Genomic DNA, 15361 nt, shown 5'->3' on the forward strand with positions numbered 1-15361 from the left:
CAACTTTTTCATGCAGACGGCAGTGGGTGTATGGAATGAGCTGCCAGAAGAAGTGGTGGGGGTTGGTACAGTTACAACACTTAAACATCTGGATGTGTCCATGAATAATAGAGGGGTATGGGGAAAATGCTGGCAAATGGGACTAGATTAATTTAGAGTATCTGGATGGTCTAGACTGGTTGGACTGAAGAGTCTGTTTCCATGCTGTGCAACTCTATGACTTTATGACTTTAAATTCCTCAAAGGAGGAAAGTAAGGGAATGAAGCAGACAGTTGCTGGAAAGGAATTCCTGAGCTTGTGACCCGGGCAGCTGAGGGCACAACCACCAGTGGTGGAGTAGTTATAATTGGGAGTGCCTAAGGGGTAGAGTTAGAGAAACACATATCGTGGAGGCTTGTGTAGCACATTATGGTGAGAGGTAAATACAAGGCCACGGAGCATTGTGGAAACAAAAATGAGAATGTTGTGTGGTAGAACCAGTGTGGATTAATAAGCGCTGGGGTGTTAGAGAAGCAGGATTTGTTGTGAACTATGGCAAGGGCAACATAGTTTTTGAAGGCTTGGAGTTCACGGAGGATAGAATGTGAAAGACTGTCCAGGTGTGTACCGGAATAGAGTCTGAAGGTAACACTGGTATGGATGAAGGTTTCAGTAGCAAATGAGCTTAAAAGGGGGGTAAAGCCAAGCAATATTACAGGTCTGGGCACTTTATTTAAAGAAGGACGTTAAAGCACGAGAGCAAATACAAAGGAGATTCACTAGAATGATACCAGGAATGAGGGATTTTAGATACAAGGAAAGATACACGGCTTTGTGAGGGGTAGGTCATGCCTTACAAACCTTATCGAGTTTTTTGAGGATGTGACTAGAAAGGTTGATGAGGGTCGAGCTGTGGATGTGGTGTATATGGACTTCAGTAAGGCATTTGATAAGGTTCCCCAAGGTAGGCTCATTCAGAAGGTCAGGAGGAATGGGATACAGGGGAACTTAGCTGCTTGGATACAGAATTGGCTGGCCAACAGAAGACAGCGAGTGGCAGTAGAAGGAAAATATTCTGCCTGGAAGTCAGTGGTGAGTGGAGTTCCACAGGGCTCTGTCCTTGGGCCTCTACTGTTTGTAATTTTTATTAATGACTTGGACGAGGGAATTGAAAGATGGGTCAGCAAGTTTGCAGACGACACAAAGGTCGGAGGTGTCGTTGACAGTGTAGAGGGCTGTTGTAGGCTGCAGCGGGACATTGACAGGATGCAGAGATGGGCTGAGAGGTGGCAGATGGAGTTCAACCTGGATAAATGCGAGGTGATGCATTTTGGAAGGTCGAATTTGAAAGCTGAGTACAGGATTAAGGATAGGATTCTTGGCAGCGTGGAGGAACAGAGGGATCTTGGTGTGCAGATACATAGATCCCTTAAAATGGCCACCCAAGTGGACAGGGTTGTTAAGAAAGCATATGGTGTTTTGGCTTTCACTAACAGGGGGATTGAGTTTAAGAGTCGTGAGATCTTGTTGCAGCTCTATAAAACTTTGGTTAGACTGCACTTGGAATACTGCGTCCAGTTCTGGGCGCCCTATTATAGGAAAGATGTGGATGCTTTGGAGAGGGTTCAGAGGAGGTTTACCAGGATGCTGCCTGGACTGGAGGGCTTATCTTATGAAGAGAGGTTGACTGAGCTCGGTCTCTTTTCATTGGAGAAAAGGAGGAGGAGAGGGGACCTAATTGAGGTATACAAGATAATGAGAGGCATAGATAGAGTTGATAGCCAGAGACTATTTCCCAGGGCAGAAATGGCTAGCACGAGGGGTCATAGTTTTAAGCTGGTTGGTGGAAAGTATCGAGGGGATGTCAGAGGCATGTTCTTTACGCAGAGAGTTGTGAGAGCATGGAATGCGTTGCCAGCAGCAGTTGTGGAAGCAAGGTCATTGGGGTTATTTAAGAGACTGCTGGACATGTATATGGTCACAGAAATTTGAGGGTGCATACATGAGGATCAATGGTCGGCACAACATTGTGGGCTGAAGGGCCTGTTCTGTGCTGTACTGTTCTATGTTCTATGTTCTATTAGAGAACAAAAACAAATTTGCTGAGAAACCTCAGCAGGTCTGGCAGCATTGGCGAAGGAAAAAAACTGAGTTAACCTTTCGGGTCCTGTGACCCTTCCTCGGAGCAGAGATTTGAGAAATTGGACTGACCCTGTATGGAGCAACAAGATTAAAAGTTGATCTTACTGAAGTTTTCAAAATTTTTAATCATTTTTACAGGGCAAAGAGTGGTAATTTGCTTTCACTAGTTGGTATGTCTAAATAGACTGCCATAGTGATGACATCAATACTGAGTCAAAAGCTCATTTAAGAATCAAATATTGACATTGTGTTTGTGAACTAGTTGGCTTCATCATCTGAGGTGGCTGTCCGAGAGAGGTCAAATCGTAGAATTGATGACAGTCAGTGAAGCGTGAGTAAGATGAGCTCCTTTCAGGATTTGGAAAATTTAAATTAGTAGCAAAACACACTCAAGAACCTTAAGGAAGAAAGGTGGTCTGCCTTCCTCCTCTCCCCTCTCTTCAGCTTCAAAAGCCTTGTCGCCAAATCTAACACATTTTTTCTGATCTTATAAGGGATAGAGAAATTGAACCTGTTTGTTTCTGAGGCTCACTTTCTAGTTGGCATTGTTTTCACTGATGAAGCCTCGAAAAGTACTTTAGTATGATTCTTACATTTTCAATCCCTGTGTCGTTTGCTTAATTTTTCAATAACTAAAGAAGGCTCTTCATTGGGGCAGCATTTAGACAACATGGTGGCTCAGTGGCTAGCACTCTCAGCACCAGGGACCCGGGTTCAATTCCACCCTCTGACAACTGTCCGTGTGGAGTTTGCACGTTCTCCCTTGTCTGCGTGAGTTTCCTCCAGGTACTCTGGTTTCCTCCCACAATCCAAAGATGTGTATGTTGGGTGGATTGGCCAAGCAGAATTGCCTGTAGTGTTCAGGGATGTGTAGCTTAGGTGGGTTATAGGGGGAATGGGTTTGTGGGATGCTCCTTGGGTCAGTGTGGACTTGTTGGGTTGAAGGGCCTGTTTCTCACTGTAGGGATTCTGAAATTCTTCTGGCTCCACCCCGAAGGGGAAAAACAGAACCATCTGAGGCAGTCCCTCATCCCTGGAACCCATTCTCTTATTTCCTATGTTCATTCATGCTGTCTTGAATGGTCTCCTTCTGTGCAACGCATTTCTGTGAAACGTAAGGAGGTTACTTTGGAGAAAACTTTCTCTAGCCAGGTCTATCTTTTGAGGCCACAAAGGTGTAGGAGAGCTTTAAGGAGGTATGTTCTGAGGACCACTGGAGCCTAATTATTGCTGCTTTTGTGGAGATTTAAGATTGCTCAGTTGTGATCTATAACTTTATTATGGCAGGTTGCAAATTTGATTCTTGCTGTGTGATATATTCCTTCTTATATATCTTTTTATAGCCAGATTCTTAGTAGGAGCCAAGTTCAGAGTTTGAAAAGCTGCGTGACCATCAGTTCGGTTGCTTGTTTATTATGATATGAAGTAAACCAATGCTGTATGTCTCTACCTTTGATAGACTCCAGATACAAACCTAAAGCAGGAAGACAAATCAAAACAAGTGAAACCTGCCAAGATTTCACCCACTGTTGATGAAATAAAAGACAAACTGAAGGACATGGTTGAGAAGGTAACCACTTCTTTTATTCAGAGGTGTTCATGGCTTAATTCATTTTGTTTTGAAGAAATCTGTTAAAATTCATTCAGGGGCAAAGTACTGCAGGTGTTAGAATTCTGAAATGCAAACGGTAAATGCTGGCGAGACCTGAAACAAACTCACTTTCTCTCCAAGTGCTGCCTGAGCTGCTCGGTTTTTAATATTTTCAGGTTTTGTACAACATTCATGTTGGATAGCAAGATTTGTGTTTCTTTTCATTGCTATGTGTGGCACAGTCACCGTTACCGTCAGAGACCTGTGTTCTCCTGTCTTCGGGCATTCTTTAAAAACCTATTTAAAAAAAAAACACATCCTTTTCCAGCACTGCACACCTGCCAACGCCACCACCAAACTCACTTTTCACTTGACTTTTCCTTTTGCTCTATCTTTTCGTCTGGGTACTCTGGTTTCCTTCTACAGTCCAGTGATGTACAAATTAAGTGGACCGGCCATGATAAAATTGCCCAAAGTGTCCGGGGATGTGTAAACTAGGTGGAAAGTGCAGGGTTACAGGGATAAGGTAGGGGGGAGTGGGTCTAGGTGAAATGCTTTTTGAGGGTCGTGGTAGACTCAATGAGCCTAATGACCTGCTTCCACGCTGTGGAGAATGTGGTTCCCATTGATTAAACAGCATCAGATTGTAAATGTTCTCCACAGCAGTCTGTCACCCATTCACTCGCAGTGCTTGCCCGTACTACCACTTTCTGCTTTTCTTTGACAGAGCATATCTTTTATATGCATGTCATATATTTTGATTGTTTTAGTACTGATCCCATTCGATAAAGTGCAAACAATACTTTACTTTCTGTGACACTGACTTACTTCATTCTACTTCCTAGGGGCAGCACTTACCGAAGACGAAACAGAAGTTTCAAAACTTTATAAAAAGCTCATTACGATTTGGAGACCAAAAAGTGAGTACCTGAAGTATTCAGAAAATATTTTGAAGTGAGTGCTAGTCCTAACTATGGCTTGCGGTGGTGATGTGTTTTATGTTCATATGTGGGTGCCATTGGCCATTTATCTCTCATCCCTAATTGCATTGGAGAAGTTGGTGCTGCAGATATCAGGGTATAGAAACACCCACAGCGCTATTAGTGAGGGAGTTCTAGAATTTTGATCCAGTGACATGGAAGGGATAGCGATATATTTCCAAGTCACGATGGCAAATAGTTTAGGGTGGGGAAACTGAAGGTGGTGTGCTCTTGAATCTGCGGTTCTTATCCTTTATAGGAGTTCATGATTTAGAAGGTGCTGCAGTTGGCTTAATCTTTTTCAGTTCCTTTATAGGAAATGTTGGCTTCCTAAGTATACATATGTGGATGTGAAGACAGTATAGAATGTAATTGAGATTCGTCCTTCCATAGAACCACGTGACTTAAATGCTCTCTATCTAGTCTAGAACATAGAACATAGAACATAGAACAGTACAGCACAGAACAGGCCCTTCAGCCCACAATGTTGTGCCGACCATTGATCCTCATGGATGCACCCTCAAATTTCTGTGACCATATGCATGTCCAGCAGTCTCTTAAATGACCCCAATGACCTTGCTTCCACAACTGCTGCTGGCAACGCATTCCATGCTCTCACAACTCTCTGCGTAAAGAACCTGCCTCTGACATCCCCTCTATACTTTCCACCAACCAGCTTAAAACTATGACCCCTCGTGCTAGCCATTTCTGCCCTTAGTCTAATGCACAGAATGGCTGTAAGTGAGGTTCCAGATTGTTGCTAGTGTTTTTAATCCTTGTCACACCTAGCTCCTGCTAGTGAGTTAGTCATAAAGTTGTACAGCACGGAAACAGACCCTTCCGACCAGGTACTGTAATTTAACCTGGTCCCATTTACCAACATTTGGTCCATATCCCTCTTAACCCTTTCTAATCATGTAGCCAACCAGATGCCTTTTAAATGCTTCAGTTGTACCAGCCTCCACCATTTTCTTTGGCAGTTGATTCCATACACGCACCACCCTCTGCATGAAAAGGTTGCCCCTCAGGACCCTTTTAAATCTTTTCCTTCTCTCTTTAAACCTATGCCCCCCCCCCCCCAATTTTTGGACTCCCCTACCCTAGGGAAATGACGTTGACTAGTTCACCCAATCCATGTTGCTCGTGATTTTATAAACTTCTATAAGGTCACTTCTCAGCCTCCGAAGCTCCAGGGAAAATAGCCCCAGGCTATTTAGCTCAAACCTTCCAAACCTGGCAACATCCTTATAAACCTTTTCTGAACCCTTTTGAGTTTCACAATGTCTTTCTGTACCAGGGAGACCAGAATTGCATTCAGGAAGCACTCTGCCTTAGCATTAAAAAATAAACTCGACGGTATGTTGCTCATGTTATCATTCAGTACAACCCATAGAATTACTCCTATCATAACATTGAAAGACCCTGATTATGATTAGGTAGGCCTGGCTAAAATTATATAAGACGCTAGTCAGACCACAGCAGGAAAACTGAATAAGACCAGTCCCCTAATTTTTTTAAATTCATTCACGGATCAGGGTGTCACTGGCCTGGCAGCATTTATTGCCCATCCCTAATTTCCCAGAGGGTAGTGAAGACTCAGCCACATTGCTGTGGGTCGAGAGTCACATGTAGACCAGACCAGCTAAGGTTGCCAAGTTCCATCCTAAAGTCATGAGTGAACTAGATAGGTTTCTCTTTACTGCAGAGGACTGTTGAGACTGGTTGTTAAGTATGTTCAAGGCCGAAAGACAGATGCTTAATCAGTAATGGAATCAAAGATAATGAGGAAGAAAGGCAGGAAGGTGAAATTGAGGATTATCAGATTATTAGGGAGTGACAGATTCACTAGTGGAGGGACTGCTGTGGAAGAAAAAGACTCCGGTACTCTACATGCTGCGCAGTCCTCCAGCTGAGATCTAACCAGTGTGTCATATGTATTTAGCAAAACGCCTCAGCTGTTGTACCTTTATACCCATACAATAGAGCACCTGAATACTATTTAAATAGAAAAAGACTGCAGACCAGGATAGAGGGATGTGGAGTCCTCATCTCCATGAGAAGCTAAGATCGACATTGAGGCCACATGGTACTTTTTGCATGTATGACATACCTTTCTTGCTGTTGTCTTTCATGCCCCTATTAAAAGAGCCCAGGATTCAGAATGCTATATTAACTGTACTGTTAATCTGACTTAACATTTCCAATGGTTTATGCATATACCACTGGGTCCCTCTGCTTCTGCACTTCCTTTGTGGCCGAATCCTTTATTTTATAGTGTCTCTACCAAAATAAATCAGTTCAGACTTCTCAGCATTGAATATTGTCTGCTCGTTCCACCAATTTGTATATTTCTATATGAAATTCCATGCTCGTTTTGCAATACTTTCATATCATTCTCAAATTTTGAAGTTTTGCCCAGAAGTCTAGGTCACTAATGTATCACAGACGTGTATCTGGAAGAGCACAGGTCCATACACTGACCCCTGAAGGACTACGCCACAGGCCTGTCCCCACCAACCCAAACAGCATCTATTTAACCTCAACTCTATTTTTATGTTAATCAGCCATGTTGCTTCTGTCCGTTTTATCCTTGCCTATCTGTTTAACAATATTTTAGCATAGCATTTTGGACGTTCACATGTACTGCACCAACGGCATTACCCTCCTCAGAAAAAAAACTCTAAGCTGAACACAATTTTCCTTTCCTTAATTAACACACTTTTGTCCACGTGACAATTAATTTGCTCTGAATTATTGTTTGTAGAAGATTGCCCATAACTAAAGTTAAACTGAATTGGCTGTAGCTGGTCTTACCTTTGCATTCTTTTTGAATAAGGTTATAACAAAAGTAATCACAATGGGTGGCGTTGAAGATGGTGGTCACAACAATACACTCTGTACTTTATGCACACTGACTTGTACTGTCTTTGTATTCCATTGTTGTAGACCCCAGATCTTAGCATTCTGGTTGCTGTATTGGCTGCTGTGTACCACTTGACCTCCACTTTGCAATGCCAATGCAATTGCAGGAGAACAGTGACTTGGTAGTAATATCACCAGACAGCTAACCTAGAGGTCCAGGCAGGAACATGAGTTCTGATCCAACTATGGAAACTGATGGATTTTAAAATTCAATAAATAAGTCTGAAAATGCTGGCTAGTAAACGTCATTGATCGTGGTGAAAACCCATATCCTTTGGGGAGGATATTATGCCATCCTTACCCGGTCTGGTGTGACTCTAGACCCAACCATGTGATTGATACATAACTGCCTTCTGCCTTGTCCTATGAAGCTACTCAGTTCAAGGGTAATTGGAGAGAATAAGAACATAAAAACTACGAGCAGGAATAGGCAATTCAGCTTCTTGATCGTGGATGATCTCACCTCTGCCTCAATCTTAAGTTCACTGGCCACTCTCCACAACTCTTTCACCCCTTAGCTTTAAACCATGATGTCCTGTTCTAGGAAAACATCCTTTGTACATCTGCTTTACCAGTCCCCTGTAGCATCTGTATACCTCAGTTGGATCTCATTTCATTCTTGTAACCTCTACCGAGTACTGGCCTAAACTGCTCAATCTCTCCTTATAAAACAAGCCTTTAATCTCTGGAATTAATCGAGTGAATTTACTGTGTACTGCCTCCAATGCAGTTGCATGCTTGCTCAAGTAATTTGGTCAAAATGGTACTTAGTACTCCCTCAGTAGTACCTAGTACAATTGCAACAGCACTTCCCTACTTTTATACTCCATTCTTTGAGCAAGAAATAATAAAATTCCACTTTCCCACTTAATTATCTGCTGTACCTGCATATGAGGTTTGCGCAACTCATGTATGAGGACACCTGGATCTCTCTGCACTGAAGGGGTTTGAAGTGCCTCTGCATTTGCTGCTCTTGACTGTGACACCCACTTCTGTTAAAAGAATAAAGAAAAATAGCTTAAGGTGGAAGTATCACAGTGTTTACTGTTATGTGCTGAACTTTGCATGTGAATGTTGATGGTGATGGGGGTTTTGATCTGTTTTAACATTGTTCTCTAAATTTATTTGCAGGTCATTGGAGAACTCTGGGTCTGGGGACAGAAGTTGAAGCAGATCAAGTGAGGGATTTCAGAAAGCGGCCAATGAGTTTTTCGAGTGAATAACTTATCATTTCAGAATAGTCAATAGACTTCCTTTGTTTCCCCAAGCAACGTTTATTTTCTTGTCAAGTCTTTTGCTCAGCTTAGGTTGCTTCAAGTTGACAGCCTCTAAGCTATTTTTATTCTCATTTCCAAGAAGCTGGATGACCGCGTTGGTAGGTGGCAAACATCTCAATTCTTCCTTTAAAACACAAGGTTGCCTGATCAAGTCCATTTGTAATAACCTGAAACCCAGAGACACTGGAGATGTACAGTGGGTGTGTAGCATGTGTAAAAATACAGATTTAACATTTCAGAACTTTTTGATAAAACTAAAGAAGGATAAAACTAACTCCTTACCTCTTCCCCCACTCATTTTTTTGCATCAATTCTGATATGCCTGCTGTGTATTTTCAGCCTTCTCATTACGAATGTCTTAATGTTTTCAGTTTACTTTTCTAATCTCATTGGTAATGTAGTTCAGCAGCCAATAACTCCATGGAACTTTGAAACAAAAACAAAAGTTTTTGATTAAACAATTCAGAATCCACAACTCCTTAGCATCTTCTCCTTGCTATAATTATAACTCTAACCTGTTAACCCAAATTTACATGGCATTGTGTCAAAAGTCCCAGGTTTGTGACACTGCTGTGTAGGTTTGGACAGCCTTGGGTTGCAAGAAATGACCTGTGCAGCAGGGGAGAGAGATTGGGGAGAAAAGTCTGCATTCCTCCAGTTGACTGGCAGTCCTTTCCAGATGCAAATGAGGTTTAAGTGGACTGGTTGCCACCTTTGAACTTCCATTTTCGAGAGCAGCTTATTGTAGAATCTTATGCTAAACCTCTTCTGTGAAGAGAAAGCAGGGTTTTGGCTTTGAGAAGTACGACACCAGTAGTAGGTAGATGAGAAGTCATCTCATTTCTGCCTAAACATGGCCTTCATAGATACTGATGAATGGCACTATAAAGGTCCAAGCCTGCCTGTCTCTCTTCACCCAGTGCTTGTGCTGCGCAGTCTTATATTTGTGGGATTAATTCAACACTGAATCAGCTTCAGTTTCGGCAGTACCTTCAGTGGTACACGTGTACCAGGTTGTCTATGTGAGATAAAATAGCCACTTAGCAGGATATTGCAAGGCAATTCTTAATTCTTAATTAGTCACAAGTATGAAACACTTGCACCTGTGTTTGAATTGCACCATTTTGAATCTCTCATCCTTTTAAATTTGGCCAGTTTCAACACCCCCCCCCCCCCCCCCAATCCCTTTCATCATCATCTCCCCAAAAAGACTCATTCATGGTAAGAGGAGACTGTCTAATAGGAACTGAAAACCTTCCTATGTTTGTTATAGTGGCCATTATTCATTTCCATCCAGGGAAGCTGTTGGTGAAATAACTGCACAGTGAAACACTGTCACCAAGTCCCACTTTATATGCTGATGGAAAATCCTTGACACTCCTCCAGCTCTCAGAGCCAGCTCTGAGTGTCAAAAGGTCTGACACTCCTCTTTGTCTGTAGGCCTGGGCTTCCTGATTGGACCAGATGAATCACTCCAATCAGAGAGCTGTCAGTCATGAGGTCCACCTGGCTGACCTCATGACAATGGCTTCAGTTTGGCACAGTGGTATCATCACTGGCCTAGTAATCTGGAGCCCCAAGCTAATGTTCTGGAGACATAGGATCAATTCCATTATCCCATCAATAAAAATCTGGCATAAAAGCCTGAACTCGTCTGGATCACTGACATCCTTTTAGCAAAAAAAATTCTGCCTGTACCTGGTCTGGCCTATATATGACTCTAGAATTGCAGCAATGTGATTGACTCTTATCTTCCTTTCTGTACAATTAGGAATGGGCAATAAATATGAGTATATGATGCCCGCACCACATGAATGAATTTTGTTTTAAAATGGAATCAAGAATGCTTTTCAACTTAAGGAGCATCGTAATGGAAATAAATTTTCCCCAATTTAAGGCAGGGTGTTACAGAAGAGCGTTTTATTTTGGCAAGGGAGGACAAGTTGAACCGAAGGGTCTGTTTCCACGTTTTACAACTCTTAGAGTGACAGGGCCAGAACCCTGCGCACTGGCCCAGGACATGGATGCACTTTGTACTGCTCCAGTTATGTAGTTGACATTGAGATCAGTAGTCTTGGCACCGACCATCACATTAACCATCAAGGCCGGCTTAGCTGGGCAGCTCTGTGCTGAGTTTTATTTTGATTTGGTTCTAATTTTTTTTTCAACCTAGCCTTGTTGAGGATACCTGTCCTTTAATTGTTTAGAGACGGCCTGGGTGGCATCTTAATGCCAGTACAAAGACGAGCTAAGCTTGTCTGATTACTGTGCTTTTGCATGGTAAATCCTCTTACTTTATTGAGAATAATTACTTTGAATTAGCATTTCTTTTTAAAAAGAGAGGGCTGCGATCAAATTACTAGGAAGCACCTCGAAAGGTTTTGATGTGGAACAACGTTACACAGTGTGGAATATGACCAGAAAAGATGGCAATGTTTCAAAGCTGGCAGCATAACAGTGGAAACAAACGAGAGTCAAGGCAATTAGGTTTCAGACTACAAAGGGCACCCGTAGTTTTTATTTATCTCTAATAATGCTACTGAGGTGTTTTCACAATATAAAACATTTTGCATACCAATCACTATTTAAAAGTAAAGAGGTAACCATAGCAATGTCATAACATTGTTACTGTTAGAAGCACATTATGGGATAAACATAGAAAAGAGTCATGGAGCCGTACAGCGTGGAAACAGATGCTTCAGCCCAACTCATCCATGCCAACCAGATATCCTAAATTAACCGAGTACCATTTGCCAGCATTTGGCCCCTATCCCTCTCTGAACCCTTCCTATTCATGCACCCATCCAGATGCATTGTAACTGCACTTGTACCAGCCTCCATGTCTTTCTGTGACATCTCATTCTGTGCACACACCACCCTCTGCGTGAAAAACTTGCTCCTTAGGTCCCTTTTAAGTCTTGCCCCTCTCACCTTAAACCTGTACCCTCTAATTTTTGAATTCCCCCATCTCAGGGAAAAGGCTTTGAATATTTATCTTACCTGTACCCTTCTTGTAAATTCCTGTAGGGTCACCCCTTAACCTCTGACGCTGCAGGGAAAATATCCCAAATACATGTAAATCCTGTCCCTCAGCATCTGCTCCAACGACTTGTCCAGCGCTGATGTCAGGCTCACCAGCCTATAGCTCCCTGGCTTTTCCTTAGCACCTTTCATAAATAGTGGCACCATGTTAGCCTGCTTCCAGCCCTGGAGTCTGTGACATCTGTTACTAAGGCGTCATCTTCCCTCACAGGAAGAAGCAAGAGATCGTGTGGCACTATTCTATATAAGAAAAAAAGAGCAGGGGTGTCACCATCCATATCAAATCCTCAGCCAGCATTGTTGAAACAGACTACCTGGTCATTTATTTTGTTGCTATCTGGTGACATGTTGCTGTAAAATTTAGCTACTTCATTAATAACTATATATCAAGAGTCCTTGATCGACCAGAAAAATAATTGAAATGATGCAAGTTGATTCTTTTGGATAGTACGATAGTAATACTTTACAGTTATATTTCAGGGGAAAAGACTTCACCCAACTGATTCTGCATAGCATATTTAAATTGAAAATATTCACTCTAATTTTCCCTCTGTTTTCCCAATCCTCCGGCAATGTATTTCTTCAGATGTATATTTTCAGTAGGTACTAGTTCTAATGCACTTCATATTCTAATTTCCCTTTGCAAGGAAAGCATATCTTATAAGAAATTTTATAGCTATGTAAAGAGAAGGTGGGTTGTTAAAAGTATATTGGCCCACTGAGAGTGGGAGGATTGCCAATGGCCATGGGGAAATGGCAGAATACTGAATGATTACTTCAGTATTCACAACAGAAAAGGAGGATAGCTTGCTGGAAGTCCCTGAGAAATTAACAGACGATCACGGACAGGGTCTAAGTAAAATTAGCTTAAGTAAATCATCAATAATGGAACTGAAGAGTGACAAATCTCCAGGACCTGACGGTTTCCTTCCGCCCGTGTTAAAGGAGGCAGGACAGCACATTGTGGATTCCCCAACCAAAATCTTTCAGAGTTCCCTGATTTCAGGAGTTGTACCTGTGGATTGGAAATTTGCTCATATCATTTTTTTTAGAAGGATGACAGAAGGAAACTGGGAAATTACAGGCCAGTTAGCCTAACATCTGTAGTGGGGAAATTTAGAATTTATAATCAAGGGTAGGGTAACCGATCACCTCAAAAAAAATCTCTGAAGAAGGGTCTAGACCGGAAATGTCAGCTATTCGGCTCCTCTGCTGCTTGGCCTGCTGTGTTCATCCAGCTCTGCAACTTGTTATCTCGGATTCTCCAGCATCAGCAGTTCCGACGATCTCTCTCTCTTGAGAAAAAAAAATTGTTTGATTAGAGTCAGTGTGGATTCATGAAGAATAGGTCTCACCTGACAAACTTCAGAATTTCTTAAAGAAGTGGTGGACAGAGGTAAGTCAATGGATACTGTCTGTATGGACTTCTATCAGGCTTTTGATAAAGCCCACATTAGTGTGGAAGCCAGCTAAGGTGGAATCCCATGGAATGGAGGGCAAATTACTGACGTTGATGGGAAATTGGTTGTGTGGAAAGAAACGGAATTGCAATATATTTAAGTGTTCGAGAAGGCATACAGCGTACTTTCATTCATTGGATGGGGTGTTGAGTACAGGAGTTAGCAAGTCATGTTACAGTTGTATAGGACTTTGGTTTGACCACATTTGAAATACTGCATCCAGTTCTGGTCGCCACATTACCAAAAGGATGTGAATGCTTCGGAGACGGTACAGAGGAGGTTCACCAGGATGTTGCCTGGTATGGAGGGTGCTAGCTATGAAGAGAGGTTGAGTAGATTAGGATTATTTATATTAGAAAGACGGAGGTTGAGGGGGGGACCTGATTATACACTCCTCTCCACCTATCTTCTTTTCTCTCCATCTTCGGTCTGCCTCCCCCTCTCTCCCTATTTATTTCAGAACCCTCTCCCCCTCTCCCCATCCCCCTCACTGATGAAGGGTCTAGGCCCGAAACATCAGCTTTTGTGCTCCTGAGATGCTGCTTGGCCTGCTGTGTTCATCCAGCTTCACAGTTTGTTATCTTGGATTCTCCAGCATCTGCAGTTCCCATTATCTCTGATCACAATTTTAACCTCTTGCTTATTTATATGCTCATTTCTGTCTCGGAAGTTGAATAGCTGAGGTCTCATCCTCTTGTCATGTGAAGAGGAGATAATGGTGTGGTGGGAAGACGGACAGGTCAAGGAGGTGGGATGAGGTTAGTAGGTAGGAGATGGAGGTGCAGCTTGGGGTGGGAGGAAGGGATGGGTGAGAGGAAGAACAGGTTAGGGAGGCAGAGACAGGCTGGACTGGTTTTGGGATGCAGTGGGTGGAGGGGAAGAGCTGGGCTGGTTGTGTGGTGCAGTGGGAGGAGGGGACGAACTGGGCTGGTTTTGGGATGCGGTGGGGGAAGGGGAGATTTTGAAGCTGGTGAAGTCCACATTGATACCATTCGGATGCAGGGTTCCCAAGCGGAATATGAGTTGCTGTTCCTGCAACCTTCGGGTGGCATCATTGTGGCGCTGCAGGAGGCCCATGATGGACATGTCATCTAAAGAATGGGAGGGGGAGTGGAAATGGTTTGCGACTGGGGGGTGCAGTTGTTTATTGCGAACCGAGCAGAGGTGTTCTGCAAAGCGGTCCCCAAGCCTCCGCTTGGTTTCCCCAATGTAGAGGAAGCCTCACTGGGTACATTGGATACAGTATACTACATTGGAAGATGTGCAGGTGAACATCTGCTTAATATGGCAAGTCATCTTGGGGCCTGGGATGGGGGTGAGGGAGGAGGTGTGGGGGCAAGTGTAGCATTTCCTGCGGTTGCAGGGGAAGGTGCCGGGTGTGGTGGGGTTGGAGGACAGTGTGGAGCGAACGAGGGAGTCACGGAGAGAGTGGTCTCTCCGGAAAGCAGACGAGGGTGGGGATGGAAAAATGGCTTGGGTGGTGGGGTCGGATTGTAGATTCGCCTGCTTCCAACACAAGTCCTCCTCCTGGACACCACCCACAGGCCTCCTACCTTCCATCGATCTCTTCATCTCCAACTGCTGTCGAGACATTAACCGCCTCAACCTCTCCACCCCTCTCACCCACTCCAACCTCTCCCCCGCAGAATGGGCAGCCCTCCGCTCCAAACCCAACCTCACCATCAAACCCGCAGACAAGGGTGGCGCAGTGGTAGTATGGCGCACTGACCTCTACATTGGCGAGGCCAAACGCCAACAATCCGACACCACCACCTACCACCCCCTCGATCATGATCCCACCCCCCGAGCACCAAACCATCATCTCCAACACCATTCATGACCTCATCACCTCAGGGGACCTCCCACCCACAGCCTCCAACCTCATTGTTCCCCAACCCCACACGGCCCATTTTTATCTCTTTCCCAAAATCCACAAACCTGCCCGACCCATTGTCTCAGCCTGTTCC

At 43.5% G+C, this 15361-nt stretch overlaps 1 protein-coding gene across 1 annotated transcript in view; it reads left to right on the plus strand.

Moving 5' to 3' along the window:
- Window positions 1–9367, plus strand: part of npm1b (nucleophosmin 1b) — a 105031-nt gene extending 95664 nt beyond the window's left edge. Inside the window, exons 8-10 of the mRNA XM_048546555.1 lie at window positions 3582–3692; window positions 4559–4633; window positions 8747–9367. Of these exons, the coding sequence (XP_048402512.1) occupies window positions 3582–3692; window positions 4559–4633; window positions 8747–8797 (237 nt within the window). The 3' untranslated portion in view covers window positions 8798–9367. The remainder of the gene's footprint in view (window positions 1–3581; window positions 3693–4558; window positions 4634–8746) is intronic.
- Window positions 9368–15361: the final 5994 nt, after the last annotated feature.

This window comes from Stegostoma tigrinum, chromosome 1 (assembly GCF_030684315.1).
Source record: "Stegostoma tigrinum isolate sSteTig4 chromosome 1, sSteTig4.hap1, whole genome shotgun sequence".
NCBI classification, from domain to species: domain Eukaryota; kingdom Metazoa; phylum Chordata; class Chondrichthyes; order Orectolobiformes; family Stegostomatidae; genus Stegostoma; species Stegostoma tigrinum.